This window comes from Mastomys coucha, unplaced genomic scaffold (assembly GCF_008632895.1).
Source record: "Mastomys coucha isolate ucsf_1 unplaced genomic scaffold, UCSF_Mcou_1 pScaffold7, whole genome shotgun sequence".
Classification (NCBI taxonomy): domain Eukaryota; kingdom Metazoa; phylum Chordata; class Mammalia; order Rodentia; family Muridae; genus Mastomys; species Mastomys coucha.
Window position 1 is genome coordinate 23,016,807 of NW_022196913.1, and position 18,647 is coordinate 23,035,453.

Here is an 18,647-nt window from a genome sequence, read left to right on the forward strand (position 1 = left end):
GGGGAGGCTGCTAGTCTACCTAAGTTCTAGTTTTAGTCTGAGTGCGAGTCCAAATGCTGAATGTAGACTGCTAAATCTAGAATGCTAAATGCTCTATGCTGTCACTTTCCGTAAGCTTTAATGCCCTACCCACAATGCTGGAGGCAATTAGTTAGAATGGCTTAACATTCCAAGCCAGGGTTTAATGCCCTACCCACAATGCTGGAGGCAATTAATTTGAATGGCTTAACATTCCAAGCCGGGGTTTAACTAAGACGTTGGAACAATGGTGAAGGTCAGAGAGCAATGTCCGAATTTTCTTTTTCTAGCTGTTAAGAAATGATATCTTGATGGGCCCCTAGCACAGCATGACGGGGACATATCTGGGCTACCTCTGAGTTTGGGGTGCCAGGCGACAGTGCGGAGGCAGGAGACTGACTTTCCTTGAAGCTTACGCCTCAAATACCGCCTTCATGCAAAGTGTGCGTGGCACTTTATGGAGGTGCTTAGTGCTTTGAACTTTCCTCTTAGCACTGCTTTCCTTGTGTCCTATGAAGTTTGGTATGTTGTGCCTTCATTTTCATTGAATTCTAGAAAGTCTTTAATTTCTTTCTTTATTTCTCCCCTAACTCAGAGATCATTGAGTAGAGAATGATCAATTTCTACCAGTGTATATGCTTTCCAGTATTTCTGTTGGTTTTGAAGTCCAGCTTTAATCCATGGTAGTCTGATAGGATACAATGTTTGTACAGTGTGCGGGTCTTGTGCCCTCACCTTTCCTTAATGCCTGTGTGACACTTCCCTGTTGAAGATTCAGCATTCAGTTTTGTGAATTTCCCTTTATCATCAAGGAGGCACTTGGGGTAATTTTAAACTGTACCCGGGTGCTTTTGTTGTTAACTGCTATGGACTCCCTTTCCTTTCTATGGTTTGCTGCTATAGAGCTTTGTAGAAGGAATATGGAAGCTGTGGTTATTTAGGAATCAAAGGAAAAGCTATTGTGTGATGCTGACAGTGGTCACTGAGTTTTGACTTTATTAGAAAATAAACAACTGGCTATGTAGAAATTTGAAATGCACTGGTAATATTTAATTTTTAGAAAATATATCAAAATGAGATATTCTTAAATTTAAAATTATTTAAAATCAGGGATTACAAAATTAATTAATGTTATATAAACTATATTTGATGGATTATTAATCAAAACTATAATTGAAATGTTGATCTGGTTAGTCATTAGAACAAACAGATTGGTGAAACAAACTAAAACAAGCAAAAATGAATTTACATGCTGACTTCCAGTTTTCCTTTGTTGTTATTCTTTTAATAGATGTTGGCTAGGAAAAAAAAAATTTAAGGGTATAAAGTAAGTAAACCAGGTGAAAAGAAATAGAAGATTCTGAGAAGTAACATTTTTCCTATGCTGTAGGTCTGTGAAAGAAAGCCTGTGAATATTGTGGTTTTCTGAGTTCATGCTGAATGTAGAAACATAGCTCTGTTTGGTTTATGTTTTTGAAATGTTAACATTTTCATTTCAGAAAAAGTATACCTTAATTCATGGAGCTGATAATTCATGTCATATCAGTTTTACAAAGAGCAAAGACACCTGATTATTAATATGTTTTCCTAAAGTGGTACATGCCATTCTTTGTTTGTTTTTAATAGAGCCCTGTGAAGATAAACCAGATTAGCTTGGATGAAAGCGGAGAACACATGGGGGTGTGTTCAGAGGATGGCAAGGTATGTGGGAAGTGGTCATGTGGCAAGTTGCTTGGGTGATGAGTGCTCGATTTTGCCTACACTAGTGATTGGATGTTCTCTGCTTACTTTACACCTGTGTGCAGAGAGCTTTGATTATTCTTTTTCAGTATTGGACTTGCTTTTGATTGCTCATAATTAAAATAAAATATATTTTGCCCAAATGTGCCTTAGGAAAAGTAATTACAAGAATGTCAATAATCTAACTAGTATTAAGCTGATTAACAGCTGTGTCAGGGTGACGTGTCTCCCTTAATCATTACTGCTGTGCCACTTTGACTTCAGTGACTAGTCTGCAGTTCCTTCAAGACAGTAGTTTAATGCTTTTCTGCCATAAATCCACAAAATTGGATTTTGTGGGCTTGATTTCTGTGGGCTGGTGGTTTTCATTTTAACACACAAGTTATGAATGTTACTCTTGAATTATAGAATCTTTTGATAAGCAATCATAGTTTATCAGAAGAATAAAGTGTTGTACAATGGCCATATTAAATAAATGTAAAATCAATATATGTACAGTTTTCTAAAAACCTGGCACCTACTTCCTGAACCGAAGACATACATCATGTGTGCAGTGCACAGCTAGCAGCTATCAGTGCTTCTTGCTGATGGTATGCTGTGACATTTAGTGGCTATGATGATTGACTTCCACTTGCAAGAATATCTTCTTTGTTTTTAAGTTGATGGAAGTCTTTTCTAATGTTGCCGTGCAATGATAAAATCCTGATGCAGAGTATTCAAGCCACTTCTCTAAAATAACTGTTTAAGAAGAGGGTGCATTAAAAATCATTATATAAGATTGTGCGTTTCTTAGTGAATAGAGATTTCTTAATTTAATTTTATACAGTTCAAGTTCTCTGAATTCAATGGGCCATTAAAGTGAGTAAAGTAAAAATAATATACTCAGTACAAAAGAGATTATACCCATTTCTATCTATCAACAGTTAGATAGACACTAACACCCACTAATCTGTTAACAAGAGCAACACAAAAGCTTCAACCCACCGCAGAAGTCTTCTGAAACACAATTAGGTTGCTACTACTTTTACCTTGTGAAATTCTGAGATGAACGTGTGTGTGTGTGTGTGTGTGTGTGTGTGTGTGTGTGTGTGTGTGTGTGTGTGTGTGTGTGTGTGTGTGTGTGTGGGTGTGTATGTGTGTGTGTGTGTGTGTGTGTGTGTGTGTGTAGGGGATTATTGGTTTGTGTGGAAGTTGAAAAGAATCATCTATGGTGCTTAAAGATCTTTGTGCTTATATTTGTAAAGAAAGTTAATCTTAAGTGCCAATCACTATTTTTGCACTTATAGCAGATAACAGTTTCCTTAAACTAACTGGGCAAGTAAGAGTATTCAGGTTTTTAATTGGAAACATTGGTTAGGGATTCCAGCTCTTTGACTGTTCAAGAATTCTTAGTCATATGTCAAAGTGGAATCTTTTAATTAATCCATCTGCTGTGCAGTGTGATGGCCTGAGAGTTCCCATTGCCCTTTAGCAAACACTATACTTTCCTGGTTTAGAAACATGTGTATCTGTCTTGCTTTTGTAGTTCTATAAGTTGTTTTAAAGTGTTTTTTTTCATACTTTTTATTAGCATTAATAGAACTGTATAGAAATCTCCCAGTACCTGTATTTATGTAAGTCAGCCCTGACCAGAAGCCAGTGTTGTGAAAATTGAGAGGTTGTATAAAATGCTGTATAAAATGATAAGTTATCATAAGAACAGAAGGTCCTGCTTCAAGGTCTTTGAGTGGCTATTATGTTTTTTGCTTTCACTGGCTTATTAAGACTCATATTCAGACAGTTGTATTTATTTCACTGCTCATCTTTGATGTTGCATTGGTTTTTTAAAGTCATCGTCTGTAGTTAAGGTTTCCTTATGTATTCGACCTGGGCTTAGCTCTTTCTCATGACTTTGCAGTCAGTGCTCAGCTTGTGAGGGAGGAGGTGTACAGTGTTTTTGTTGGTAGCTTCATCTTGGTGGCATGAGTTTGTAGACAACTTTCAGGATGTGGTTTATTTTCTCATCTGTGAAGGATGCCTTCATACAGAGCATACAAAACAAATTCTGAGTTGATAGGTTTTCTCTCGGATTTTAGAGATAATATCCCCTTTATTCTGATGCTTTGTAGCATACCTGCCGCCAGTCTCCTTTCGCTTTTTAAGAAACCTTTAAAAATAACTCTTGTCCTTCATAACTTTGAGCCTAGTAATAGCAAAACCAAAAGTAATAAAGATGACCTTTGTAATTTGGTTGCTGTGTTACATCTAGTTCTTATCTGTTGTCATTAATTTCATCTGGAACATACTAACTCCTTTTGATCCATATATTAAAGTATTGTTTTCATTTCAGGAAAGTTTACTTCAGTTATAATTTTGATTATTACTTCAGTTCTATTTGTTTTTATTTCTTCCAAGAAATTCAATAATATGAGACTGGAGGCAATGTTGGCTTAGAGGTAGAGTGTAGCTGTGTTCCAGATGCCTGGGCCACACCTCACTTGCTGCCTTAATGGTGGTGTATTTCCTGGTCTCCCTGGTATCTTTGTCTTGGATGGATTGCATGCACAAAGGGAAGCCCCCATAGGAACTTGTGAATCCTGACTCTGATGTATATTAATTATCTTTATTTCCAGACTTCCCTTCCTACTCCTTTGCAGTGCAAACTCATCCCCGTTTCCATTATTCTACCTAAACTTTCATTTAGGTAGCAGGATAAATGGATGTTTACTATCTTAAAAATGCATAGCTTCTAAGAAAAATTGGATGTATCAACTCACTCCTGGCATACTTGTTTTTACCATCACATTGGCTTTGGGCAAGCAACTTCTTTACTTGTTTAATTGGCTTTTCTTACGACATTATTTTTTCCCACTTTGGATGTGGATGCATTTGCCATTTCGCATTTTTAGTTTTTCTTTCGGTATCAGGCAGTATGGTCTAGGGATTCAGTTTTGAATTACACTGCTGTGTTTTTATGTGTTATTAAGTGAGCTTGTTTTCTCCTGTCTGAGCCTCAGTTGTCTCCTCTGTAAGTTGGGATAATCATACCTAGTGTTGACTACCATGAGGACTCGGTGAATTAACTTTAGCCACTTGAGATAGTCTCTGGTAGAGAATACCCATGTGGTAGCTGTAACCATCCTTTTAATGGCAGTCACCATCACTCTCCACATCACCCCACTGTAGCTTCAGAGATGTGTTTCTTCTAATTGAAGTTTCCAAATAGCCTTTGGGTTTCCTTTGGCTTCTGTGCTATTAAGACATGTTTAAATGCATTTTTTTTTCTCCCTTTGAGTCTTTGGAATGGTGTTGTACAAATTTTAAGATATCAAGTATATTTCTGGTTTTTTGTTTCTTTGTTTTTTGTTTTTGTTTTTTTTTTTTTAATTTATCCTAGTTAGAACTGTGTTAATAAATAGATTCATTGCCTGGCAGAGTCTTGAAGAGCCTGACTTGATATTTTTGAAGTTGTAATAGTTACTTTCTGTTTCTGTGATAAACTGTGACCAAAAGTAACTTGGAAAAGAAAGCATTTATTTGGCTGTGCCCATCATTGAGGGAACTCAGATCATGAACCTTGAGGTAGTAAGAACTGAATGAGAGACCATGGAGAACACTGCTTACCAGCTTGCCTCCCAACTTGTTCCTCATGGCTTTCTCAGCTTATTTTCTTGTACAACCCAGGTCCACCTGCCGAGGACTAACATTGTATACAGTGTGCCATAGACCATTTCATATCAATAATCACTCCCCCAAATTCCCCACAAACATGCCCACAGGTCACTGATGGAGGCAGCTCCTCGCTCGAGGTTTTCTCTTTCTAGGTGACTCATGTTTGTGTCAAGTTAACTATATCTAGCCAGCATGGAGGTATTATAGAATAACTTTATTATATCCAAAAGAAAGGCCATCAGACAAACTAGATCTTTGACTGAGGAATTTGGTGAAGTGCTTTGCTAGAGAGAAGGGAAGCTTCTCTTCCTACCACCTTTAGTCTCAGATGTTCTGCATTGATGAACAGGATGGACAGCAGTGATCTCTCCTTTTCCTCCCCAAGATAGATGAAGTGGCAGCTCACAAGAGTGCCCTTGGCCCACCTCCTGACCTATTTTTATCTGGAAGCTGGGAGGGTGGTGCAGTGATTTGGCTACCTCAGTCATAGTTCCTGGGTGTGTGGCTGCCTACTGCCTGGTGGTACAGTTGGCAAAGTGGTAGAATTGCATGCTAAAGTTAATCATATGCCTCCCATCTCATTCATAAAGGTAGGCAAGGCATGCCTGTATCTCTGAAACTCATGTGGCTCTCTGGGTGGTTAGTTCATGGAAACTCTTGGAAGATTTTTCAGAATGGCTATAAGTCACTGGTTAGAAATTCTTATTTATTCATTCATCCATTCATACTCATATTCATTTTTCTCTCTGTGTCTTACTCTTTGTTTCTCTGCCTCCCTCTCTCAGGCTCTTTCTCCCTCTCCCCCCCAGCCCCCCAAACACACACACTAGAAGTTTTTGTGGCAGGTTGTTAGAACTGCTATGGCGAATATCATTTTCAAAGAAACCTTTCTGTGGTGACCTTTAATTTTATGATCTTTATCTCAGCCTTGATCTTTCTAGAGGTCAATACTCTAGGCTATCATTGACTGGATTCCCTTTATAGATTAGTATAATCTTCAGTGACCAGTAACCAAATAAAAAAAGACTATGGAGAAGAGAAGTGTAACTGCTGTGGTAACTTCAGTAGTGTAACTTGTGAGTGCATAGCTTAGGGCATAACACCACTGAAGTGAAGCGTCCGCCTATAGTTTTACAGAAGACTGTAGGACTATCACTGACACTGCTGAGATGTCACTTAGTAATGGTTGAGATTTTTCCCTGTCTTTCTATGTGCTCAGTTAAACTTACTGTTAATAATAGTACACCTGGGGTGGTGGTGTTGTCATCTCGTTTTTAAGAAAGGGTCTCATTTGTAGCTCAGGCTGGCCTGGAACTTGAGATTCTTCTGCCTCAGCCTTCCAGGTATAGTGTTAGAGGTGTGTGGTCAGCTTAACCTGAGGTCTCAGCTTGCTCCTCCTTCACAGGTTTCTCTTTAACTATAAGAAGCCACTCTACTTCTGAGGCTTGTCAGAGACAGCCCTGAGGGCCAGTGCCTGATGCCTAGGAGCTTGTTTGGCTTTCCCCTCATGTTTGTAACATCTGGGCTTCAGTCAGAAGTAGGCTTCCGCAAGGATACAGTGCTGGTCTTCAGGAGATCATTCATGCTCACCCAACTTCTAAATGATACTTATCTCTATTCTCATGAATACCCTATTTCCTTTATTTCTCCTCCCATGAAAACTCTCTTAATTCAGACACATTCTCTTTGTCCTTTACAGTTTGACAGCCAAGTTTCCAGTGTTGCTATCCTATTTTGCTCTTCTTGGTGTTCATGAGAAAACGCACTTCCCTTATTTGCAGATTTTACATTGTCTGGCGTGATATCCTATAGGAACTTTGGTACACTTGGATTTTGGTCACATCTCTTGAGTTTAATGATCATAGGCAGGTCTGAAGGTTATCAGCAGAATTGTCTGTTAAACAAGCACGTTGGTGTGGACTCTAGCATCCCTAGCAGCAGTATAGAGCAAGATCTTCAATTCACATTGGGTATTATCAGTTGTAACCATTTCTGATATCACTTAAACCCAGAAAGAGATGTAGTTTGTCTAAGGTGAGCCCGCTATTAGTCTTCAGGGATCTAACTACTTATCATCAGAGGTGAGGCCTGTTACAGGGTTAGAGTTGTTAATGGATTGTAGTAGTATCTGACCCTAGACTGTGTTTTAAAGATGTTGTGCTGGGAAGGAAATAGGTAAAGTTGGGAGCTTTCCACATGTTAGTTGAGCAGGCATCAACACTGAGCACATCTCTAAGGGCCCATGCTGATTTCTTCCACTACAGGTCAGTGATAATGTGTGGAAGCTTGCTCATCTCCATCAAGCTTCCCGTGGTACAGTAAAAGCCTGACTGAGAACAGTGCTTGCTGAATGCAGTGCTTGACTGTTCTGCTTGAGAAACATCAGTTTTAGGAATTTATAGAAAGGAAGTGACATCATCTCGCCCAACAGTGAGAGCCACCGTGGCAGTGGAGCGTGTTTGTCCTGCCTGGGATCTTATCTTGGGCTCGAATAGTTCTCAGACAGTTAGCTGAAAGAACAGCAAAGATTTGAGTCAAGGTCTCTCTATATAGCCCCAGACTGGCCTCAGATTAACAATTGTCCTATTTTATCTTCCTGCTTGGATTATAGGCATAGGCATGTCCGCCATACCTGGCTGGAAGTTTTATCTTCTAACACATGAATTTGTCTATTGCAAAAGTTCTCTGCTTGAAGCTTGGGTAAATGAATCATTCATTCACAACTCATGAACATTAAAGCTAGAAAAACAATGAGTTTGCATAGTCTTTATGAGTACAAAAATGAGTTATTTAAAATATCACACAGAAGTCTCATTAGACTGCATTGATTTAACAAAATACTATTAGACTGGGCAGTCTTTAACAATGAAATATTATTTCTGACAACTCTTAGTGTTTGAGGATCTTGGGTTCAGTGCTTGGTGAGGAATATCATCCCTGGTCCCAGAGGACATTGCCACAGTCCTCACTGATTTGAAGGATGCATTTGTCTCCATAGTGTCCACTTATTCCCTTTATATAGTGTTCTTTTATTCCCTCTATAATGGTACTGGTGAAGGAACGGTACTGATTCTTGAGGGAGCATTGTGCAGAAGGCCTTCTCTCATAATACCTTTACTTTGAGTATTGGATTTCAACAGGAAATTCTGAGGGATACAAACTTTCAGACCAAGGGCATATGCAGATGGCCTCATGGTGAATTTCTACATAAGTAAAGAAGTTCTATTAGAGACCAGAAAGAGTGCAAACCCAACCCAAGTGCTGGGGTAGTCAATAAGTGTTCTAACACCATCTTCAGTTATCTTTCTGTGATAGCTCCTACATTTCTTGTGCTCTCCTGAAAGAGTATGAATTAATTAGAACCAATTGGTTGGGGCTGGAGAGTTGGCTTAGTGGTTAAGAGTTATTGCTCTTGCAGAGGATTGGGTTCAATGCCTAGTACCCACATTTCTGGCTCCTAACCATCTGTAACTCCAGCTCCCAGCAGATCTGATGTCCTCTCTTCTGGCTTTTTTCCACATCAGGCAACCATGTGATGCATGTACATGCATTCAGCCAAAACACTCATAAACATTTTTAAAAATATCTTAAATAAATGAAACAAATCTGTTAAATATTTTTGTCCATTAAATATAAACATAATTATAAACCTGTGAGTTATCATTCCTACCCCTTGTCATATGGGCCACACACATGTGTGTGAGTTAACCAGGAGATTAGGAAAGGATGTCTCCACAAGCACTGCTCATCAAACTTATGATCTCGTGCCAAAGCAACTGGTCGTCAGTGGAAGGAGGACATGAATTGTGGCAGTCACACACAGTGGCCACAGAGAGCCAACTGCTGCAGCATTCAGAAAGCTTACAGGGGAGGGACACTGCTGAGAAGGGCAGTGGTGGCCTGGTATGTGCTTCCATTTCATTTGTGTGAGACTTAAATGGCAGGGTAGTTTGTGCAGAGTGATGGGCGGCAGTGGGATTCAGGGTATTGTTCACTGAGAAGTATGGTGGAGGAGCTCCTTGGACTGTGTTTCTTTTTGTTTTCCCTCTTTCCCTCCTCCTTTGCTTCCTCTCCTCTTCCAGCCCCTGTTCCTGTCTCTCTTCTCCCTCCGCCTTCTCCTTCTTTTCTTGCTTTCTCTCTCTTTCTTGGCTTTTTCCTAGGCTGGGCTCAGTCCTGGGCCTGCAGCCTCGGCCTCTGAGTATGAGAATCACACTGACAGCTGCTTAGATTCTCGTTCTTTATCTGGGTGAGAGTTGAAGAGTCAAGTTTATGTCACAAATTGTGTCAAGCTAAGAATATCCTTTGTATCCTTTTATATTCTACACATTAGACATAATTATGTTTTTATTGTGTTTCTGCTGTGACTAGTTGAAAAGCTTGGGAAATAGAACTGAATAAAATGGCTTAAGATAGCTTGAAAGTAAGGATAGCTGATGAGGGGCAACTGTAATCTTTCATTTACACACAGAATAGATTCAGCATAAGATTGGAATGGATCTCATTTAGGTTATTCTCTTGCCACATCTATGTATGTATGTTGAAGTGTGTATATGTGTGTACATGCATGTGAATGCATGTATATATGTGTGTGTGTGTATGTTTGTATGTATGCATGTGTGCATGTGTGTGTGTCTGTAAAGCTTATATTTCTGACTCAAGGTAGTTCCTTTCTGCTTATGGGAGGAAAACAGTTCTATTAGCCTGTGAGAAGTTCATAAAAGAATGTTAGCAACTTGCCCATATCTATTTTATTTCTGAAAGTTGGTACCTGTTTAATAAATCTGCAATGAGTAAAGGGAACTCTATCCATGTGATGCTCATACGGCCTTTTTTATTTTCATTTTAAATATTAAAATATAATTACACTATTTTCCACTTTCCTCCCTCTATCTTCTCCACATACCCTGCCAATGTGCTAATTCTTTAAGATGCTTGTGAGAGCTTCATTGACACAGAGTGCTCTACGCTGATGGCAGAGTTTGCACTGGGTACTTCATAGGGGTCCCAGGGACTTAGACTCGTTGGAATGTCTTACTTTTCTTTTGCGTTCTTTCCTTTTCTTTGCTGACTCAGCCCTCTCTGTCATGGTCATGATAAACTTTTGTGCTCTGTTTACTTCTCAGCTGCAGGTCTTCGGACTGTATTCTGGAGAAGAATTTCACGAGACTTTCGACTGTCCCATTAAAGTAAGTATTTAGCAAGCTTTCCCTGATGAAGAGCTTTCTCCCCTAGATGAGGATGACTGTGGTAACGGAGACACTGCTCATCCTGTTACACAAGTGTCTGCTAAGTTCTTGGTGTGCTGGTGCCACTTGAATGTTGAGACTGAGACCAGAGATTGTAACTTTCGTCGTACTCTGTGGTCTGAGAGCTCTTATTTGAGTGGATTAAATCAACCTCTCTCTCTCTCTCTCTCTCTCTCTCTCTCTCTCTCTCTCTCTCTCTCTCTCTCTCTCTCTCTCTCTCTGTCTCTCTCACAGACACACACACACACACTCTTTCCCATTCTGACTAAGATGGTAGGGTCAAAAACAATCATAATAAATTCTGAGGTAAAAGAAATCATGATTAGCTGATTGTTGGTGGTATGTTTTGTTTTAGAGTGGTAGTTTTATAGATTGAGTAATGTCTGACTGAGCTTTGATACTTTGATACAGAGGCAAGTTTAGATGTGAACTGGCCTTCCATGTGGAAGCGCATGGAAGAAATGGAGAGGCCAGAAAGTTCCAACTATGTCCAGTAAGTGGCAGAAAGTCTTACTTAGATGTGCATGGAAGCAATAAAAGGCCAAGTAGAATAGGTCGGATCTTCAGACTAAGGAACTTAGCTTGCATCTCATAGGTCAGTGACTATGCAGTAGAGATGGCAGGTCTGTGGGTAGGACACAGATCAGCTGGAGATATCTGTCATGCTAGAGTGTCTGCTGTACTCTCAAAGGAGGTTATTTTCTACACGTGTTTATTCAAATATTGATTGAACAGTAGGAAAGGATAGATAAGATCTGACACGTGTTTTCGAAGCTGACTTTGCCAGAGAGGAAGGGGATTTAAACAGGAGAGTCGCTGGGAAAGAGACAATTTAGAGGGTTGATGTAGTGTACTGAATGAAGCACTAAGGAGCTTAGTAAAGGGAGCAAGCTTGAGTGTTCAAGATGGGGAAATGGATTGAGACAGTTTTTCAAGAGGTAGACATTGTAGCCTTAGTGACAGTGGGCTGAATGACGTTAAAGATGAAGGTGGAGAGAGTAAATCCTGTGTTCTGCTGTAGGAAATCTTCCCAGTTGTATTAGCTAATAATTTGATTGAAGGCATTGGGAAGTTGGTCAGAAATTTTGAGAGCTGGGCTGCATCTGGTGGTTTTACAGAAAGTTTAGGAATAGGTGTTGGTCTACTTGGGTGGAGATTGTCCCTTAAAACACAGTTGGTAATTTGAGGTGATTTGAGAAGAAACCATTTTTAAGGATATTGGCTACTTCACAGCTACAGGGTGAAAAGAGAAGATTGATGTTGATAATCTGGAGCTCTCGAAGGACTGCAGTGAAAATATAAACAGCTACTAGCCTGAGAGGTAGTTCTTAGGAAGGCTGGGAGAAGTGCAGGCTGGTGACTGGAGCATCAAGAAGAGAGTGTTTCCAGAGAAAGACGGCAGTGCTCTTACAGGCAGCCTGCCCGCAGAGCAGTGTCCAGGGCTTCAACCCGGCCTGAGCTTCCCGATAGTCTTATTGAGGACAGCAGCCCTACTGAGTCCCAGAAGATGGACTCAAAAGCACCAGGAAAGAGTCTTCTTTCAAGACATTTGCTCAAAAAAGCGATGTCATCTGGCTGAAACAAAGAAGGCCAGTGTGCAGACATAATGTCCATAGACTGTGTTACACTTAACCGAAGAGTAATGGGTGAGAGTGAAGGCCAAAGGAAATAGTACTTGTCAGAGGAGCACTGAGCGGTGAGATGGGCAGCTTAGGGAGGGAGGGTCTGAGCCCTTCCCATGAGTGAGACAGGCACTGAGTGGGAGGTTCAGCCCAGCTGATGCAGGCTCAAGGAAGCATCTACTGCACCAAGGCTCCTGGCTTACCTTTCTGAATCTATATGGGGTGGGGAGGGTAAGGTGTCTTTAAAGGAGAGATGCTCATTATATGTTGTGAGAGAACTTGTAAGACTCTTGGAGATTGTAAGAATTTGGAGGGATGTAATATGTGTTTCTGTGTTGGTAATTAGGATGGGTTAGGGCAGAGCTGTATAGAACATTGTACTAACAATATATCACAAAAATGATAGAATGTCTGTTAAATTACCCTGACAATGGCAGTGTAGAGAAATTATTAACCTGTCCAGTTGGAGGAAGGAAATATATTAGTTAATTATAGAAATGTAAAATATATTCAACTGAAAGTTTGAGAAGTTTCTGATTTCATGGATAGTTGGAGATAAAAAAGGAAGAAGAGAGGAGCTCCTGTACTAAGAGCTAGGTCTCAAAGGAGCTAGGCTGATTAGAGCTCTGGACTTACTGCTTTTCCTTCCCCACTTACCCTGTGGTCATGGTGTTATGTGACATAAAGCCACCAGCAGGAGCAGTATAGAGCAGCCCTGGAGAGGCCTGGTTATGATTGGCTTCTCTTGTGTACTGACAAATGGTTGAGACATAGCACACTTCCTTGGTCCCTGCATGGCTTTAGGAGAGGAGTCTGCCCAGCAAGCCCCAACTTAGCCAGAAGTGAAAAGCCCTTGATTCTTGTGCAGCTTTGATTTTGCTTCAGAGAAGACATTTTATCACACAAGAGCATCTTCATCAGTCGAAGTCTTACCTGAACTCATTATCCCTGCCAAGATCCGGTTTTTAGATCATGCTGACCATAATGGACAAGAGACTGTCACACACTTTCACCTGTGACTTTTAAACCTGGCTTGGGTACTTTTTCTTTTGCAGATCATTGCTGTGCACCCACAGTTCGTGAGATCCAGTTGTAAGCAGTTTGTGACCGGTGGGAAAAAGGTAATGCTGTGTGTCTTTCCCAGGATGTGTGGCTTGTGACAAATGATGATGTAATGAAGCTGAGACTTTGATCTCTAGGGTCCTTGCAGCCCCAGTTGGCCACCTCCTTTGAAGTAGGAGACAGCTGACTGGAAAGGATGGCCTTTCCACAAAAAGGAGGCAGCATTTAAATGCAACAAAAAGTCATTGTACTAGGGATTGCTGCTTATGCTCGGGACAAACTTGTAGGCTGAGGTAGGGAGAGGAGACTTACTGCTGCTCTTTAGTGGCATGTTCATGTCGCGCTGAAGGATTTCAGTGGTACGCAAAATAGTGAGGAAGTGAAATGTCCTCAACATCTTTCTGTTTATAGAAATAATAAATCCCGAAATTAAAGAATCATGGTGATTGTTTGTCAGTTGTTCTCTATTTTATTAGTCATTGTTTTAAAATACCACTTTTAAAACAAACACTATCACATACTAGAAATGACAATATTACTTTGTATACAACCATTAAGAAAGAGGTAGTCTGAGTTATTTAGGTAATGATGTAGCTGTGAGTTGAGAGCTTTGAGACCCTCTTTCCAAAGTATCCAGAATATTCTATGGTGTGAGTTACCTGTGCCCTCCTTCTGTTCTGATATTACATGGAGTAAAGTGGCAGGATAGAGCACTGCATATCCCTCTTCATTCTCAAGGCCATGTGGCAGACCCGGGGACCCATTCTGTGGCACAGAGGTCACAAGAGCTCTGATTTTTCTAAGTAGTTCCCCTTTCTTCTCCTGCCCTGCAGCCCATCCTCACTTTTTGGTTCTAGTCCTGTTCACACCATTTGAAATGTGTATGCTGTTAGTAATGGGCTTAATTTGACTGTCCTTGCCTCAGACAAATTAACTACCTTCCTTGTGTTTGTCAACTTTGAGAAATAACTTTAAAACCCTTCTTATTTCATTATTAAACAGATTTTGGTGAGGAGATTTTGTTTGCATAAAATCACTTAGCTTGATTGTGGCCTATGCATTCTTTTAGAATTCAATGAAGATAAAGATTTAATAATCTGTGGCCATTTCAACATTACTTAAGAGAGGTTGCTTTCATTAATAGTTGAATTTCAAGAGTAGCTCAGAGGTTGGGTGCCAGCTGAGGGTCTAGGCCAGTACTCAGCAGCAGTTTATATCGCAGCGCAGGCTCTGCTGCGGAAACATTCTTAGCTCTCTTTTAGGGGCCATTATCAATTCTCCTACATGTTAGGAGCTTCATGAAACATGTATGTGTCCTTTATAAAGTATTGATTTGTTTCCTTGTATTCATTGAGTTTATTATGTAAATTTATACTTCATAAAGAGTAAAATGTTACATTGTTTTCATAAACTCTGATGAGATATTTAGTTAAATGATATTTTCAAAATTTGTTGGTTTGGTGTAATTGTAGCAATCTCCAGAACATCTCTCTCTTCTGTATATGCGGTGTACACTTTTAAAGACTGCCTGTGCTGCATGGCTTTTGCATTATTGTGTTTTGTTGAAATAATTGTATTTAATTGAAGATATAGTATTTTTACTTATTTATTACATGTTTTGATACAGTGTTCTTAGAATTAGGTATGTAGACTAGATTGGCCTTGAATTTGCAGAAAGCAGGTATCTGTCGCTACCTTGCAAGTGACGTGATTAAAGGCATGTACCACCATGTTGGGGTTATTAAATATATCTTGCTTTAAAAAATATTTTTTGTGCGTGGGTGCTTTGGTTGGATGTATTCCTATGCACCACTATTGTAGTTGGGCTAAGAAGTATATCTTCCTTTTTAAAAAATATTTTATGTATATAGATATTTTCCTGCATATGTATCTGTGTATGACATGCGTGCCTGGTGCCTTCGGAACCTAGAAGAAGGCATCTAATCCCTTGGAAATAGAGTTAGAAATTGTATAAAGCACCATGTGGGTGTTGAGAATCAAACTTGTGTCCTCTAGAAGAATAGCCAGTATTCCTAACCATTGAGCCATCTCTTTAGCACCTTAATTTTTTTCTTTAAGTGAGAAAAGACATTTATACCTGATATTAAATAGTAATTATTATTTTTTAACTTTTTGTTGATTCCTTGTGAACATCATACATCCCAATTCCCATTCATCTCCCTATACTTTTGTATCTGCCCTTTTACAACCTACTGCTCAAAAGAAATAATAAAAAAATAAAGCAAAAAAAGAAAACCAGAACAAAACAACAACAACAACACACATTCACACACACTCTCATCATGGAAGCTGTAGTGTGTCCAACAGTATACCCTTTTGCCCACACAGCTTTACATTACAGTGAGTCATTGGTCTAGTTTGAGGCCTCTGGCTTCTGCTACACTATCTAACTGGATCCTCACCACGACTCCTCTCAGATATCCTGTTGTTTCTCTGCATCAGGGAGATCCAGCAAATTTGGATCTGCAGAACCAGTCCCTTCATGTGCTCCATATTGGGATGGATGAACTCAAAGCCCTGGATGGATCTGGGCCTGGGTGATTATTGAGTTAGTCAGTTTGCCCACTCTCCCATACCCACACCTTACCAGTGAGAACTCTCCAGCACTGCTCTGGCTAGTTCACCAATGCTGCAGCCCAGCAAGGAGCACGGCCAGTACTCCAAAGCTCATACCCTTCGGGCTGGCTTCTCAGTGCTCCCTAAACTAGGGCCAACTCTACTGTACTGACCAGGCAAGGTGCAGAGCAGTCTCCTGAGTGCTACAACCAGTGAGGGGAGGACCAATTCTCCTGCCGTAGGTGGCTAGGGATGAGGGAGTTGGGTTGGGAAATTACCTTTACTTAGGCATACATGTACCATGTCTGGGTAAAGGCAAGTGCTCACAGAGGTCAGATGTCTTGATAGATACCCTGGAACTGGAGTTACAGGCAATTGTAAGCTATGTGATATGGGCGTCTTAAACCAAACTCGTCCTCTGAAAAAGCAGTTTGTGCTCTTAACCCTTAAGTCTTCTCTGCCCCCTTTTTATAACTTTCCTTCTGACAAATTCCCATGTATCTATCTACCCTGCCACCCTGTGGCTTTCTGGGCATCTAGACTTACAACAGTATCTCCCCTCCAGTGACCAGAAGCATTTCTGTGGTGTCCAGTGCCTTAGATTGTTATCTGTGGTCATCTTTGCAAATGAAACTCTCTCTCAGTCCCCCTTTAAAAAAACATAGCTTGCTCAATCATCACTCCCCACCTTTTTTGCTTTGTATTTCTTCACAATGCTTTTTCAACAGCTCTCCTATCCTCCTTCACCCACATCACCACAGAAAGCCAACATAGCTCTCCTGCACTTGGGGCAGCTCACTGGCACTCACTGCCACCAGCATCAGCTATTCTGTGCTACCCAGTGCAGTAGCCTGCAAAGGATTAGGCAAGCTTACCAGAGTGCCACACCAGTAAGGAGTAGGGCCAGCTCTCTAGAGTGCCACAGCTAGAAAGGAGTGGGGCCAGTGCTTCAGAGGCCTTGGACATCAACATGGTCCCAGTCAGCAGGCTATACCATGACCTTTGGTGGTAATATAATCCACAGACATTGACATAGATCCCCGATGCTGCATGGCCACAGACCCAGATATGTCTCTTAGTGGCATCACGGGCCAGGGCTTCACCTGGCAGGATAGGCTACTTACACCAGGCTATTCCTTTCTACCCTCATATTTCCATTTTTCCTCTCTTTCTTTCCCATTTCTCCACCCTATATTTGTACATCACTGTGGCTCTGCCGTGGGCTGGCCATGCATTGGTGGCCCTCTGGGTATCTTCTGCCTGCCTGTACCACTACTGGAATATGTTGGTAAACTTTTAAGAGTTATTAATTGAGTTATAGAAGTTTGTAAACATTGAAAAATGAGGAAAGCAAAGATTGCATTGGTCCAAAAGCAATTCTTATTGCTTTAACTGGAGTTTTAAACTAGCACCATAAATTCACGCAACAATTTGAAGAGCCTAGCATTTAGTAATTATTGATAACCTTATAATAATCATATGTCATGGGCACCAAGAGCCTACTGAGTAGAGTAGGAAGCAGATGATGTAGAAGAAAAGCAAAATAAAGGCAAATACTGTGTAACTGAGGTTAGAATCAGAAATAACTTGACTTTCAAAAACCTAGAGAAGAGCTGCCCAAATAGAGGTATGATATGCAACAGAGTTGTTTTACCATAAGAACACTGATCTATTCTGTAGTCCTTTATATTATGTGCCAACTTCTATAAACAGGGTTGAAGTGGCCAATAGACTGGGGACAGGGAAAGCAGGCAGGAGAGCAAAGGTCTGCTATTAAGATTTGTGGGCTATTCGTAAGAATACTGAGACACTGTATTTAATATTTTAGATGTTAAATATGTTTTAAAGATTTATTTATTTGTTTGTTTATCTACTTATTTTATATATGGATATTTTGTCTGGACACCAGAAGAGAGTGCCAGGTCCAATATAATTGCAGCTAAAAGATTTTGAGCCACCATGTGGATGCTGGGAATTGAACTCAGGACCTCTGGAAGAGCAGCCGGTTTTCTTAACAGCTGAGCCATCTCTCCAATCCTCAGTTGTTTAAATACTATTGTCTTAGTTACTGTGAAGAGACACCATGACCAAGTTTAGGGCTGGTGTATAGTTTTAGAGGTTTAATCCATTATCATCATGACGGAAAGCGTGGCAGCATGCAGGTAGACATGGTGCTGGAGGAACTTAGAGTTCTACATCTGGATCAGCAGACAGCAGGAATAGAAGTGACTTGAGCTTCTGAGACCTCAAAGCCCACTCCCTAGTTATAGACCTTCAGCCAAGGGACACCTGTGCAAGGCACACCTCCAAGCAATGCCACTCCCTATGGCCCTATGGGGGCTATTTTAATTCAGACCACAACAATTAAAGTTAATTTCTTAAAATGTCCCAAAGGGATTAAAATTTTCTTTCTTTTTTTAAAAGTGTTTCAAGACAGGGTTTCTGTGTGTAGCCCTGGCTGTCCTGGAACTCACTCTGTAGACTAGGCTGGCCTTGAACTCAGAAATCCGTCTGCCTCTGCCTCCCAAGTGCTGGGATTAAAGGCGTGCACCACTTCATTTCAGAGTTATCCCACGTAAATATAGGAATGTGCAGAGGAAATTCCAGAGACTACTGTAGCACTGTCTCATTTGCTTTTTTTTTATTAGATATTTTCTTTATTTACATTTCAAATGATATCCACTTTCCTGGTTTCCCCTCCACAAAAAAAAAAAACAAAAAACAAAAAACA

General features: G+C 40.4%; 1 protein-coding gene across 1 annotated transcript in view; it reads left to right on the forward strand.

Annotated features, from left to right (window-relative positions):
• Vps41 (VPS41 subunit of HOPS complex) overlaps window positions 1-18,647 on the forward strand; it is a 162,947-nt gene that overhangs the window by 69,911 nt on the left and 74,389 nt on the right. The window contains exons 5-7 of the mRNA XM_031359611.1: window positions 1,645-1,719; window positions 10,533-10,595; window positions 13,333-13,398. Of these exons, the coding sequence (XP_031215471.1) occupies window positions 1,645-1,719; window positions 10,533-10,595; window positions 13,333-13,398 (204 nt within the window). The remainder of the gene's footprint in view (window positions 1-1,644; window positions 1,720-10,532; window positions 10,596-13,332; window positions 13,399-18,647) is intronic.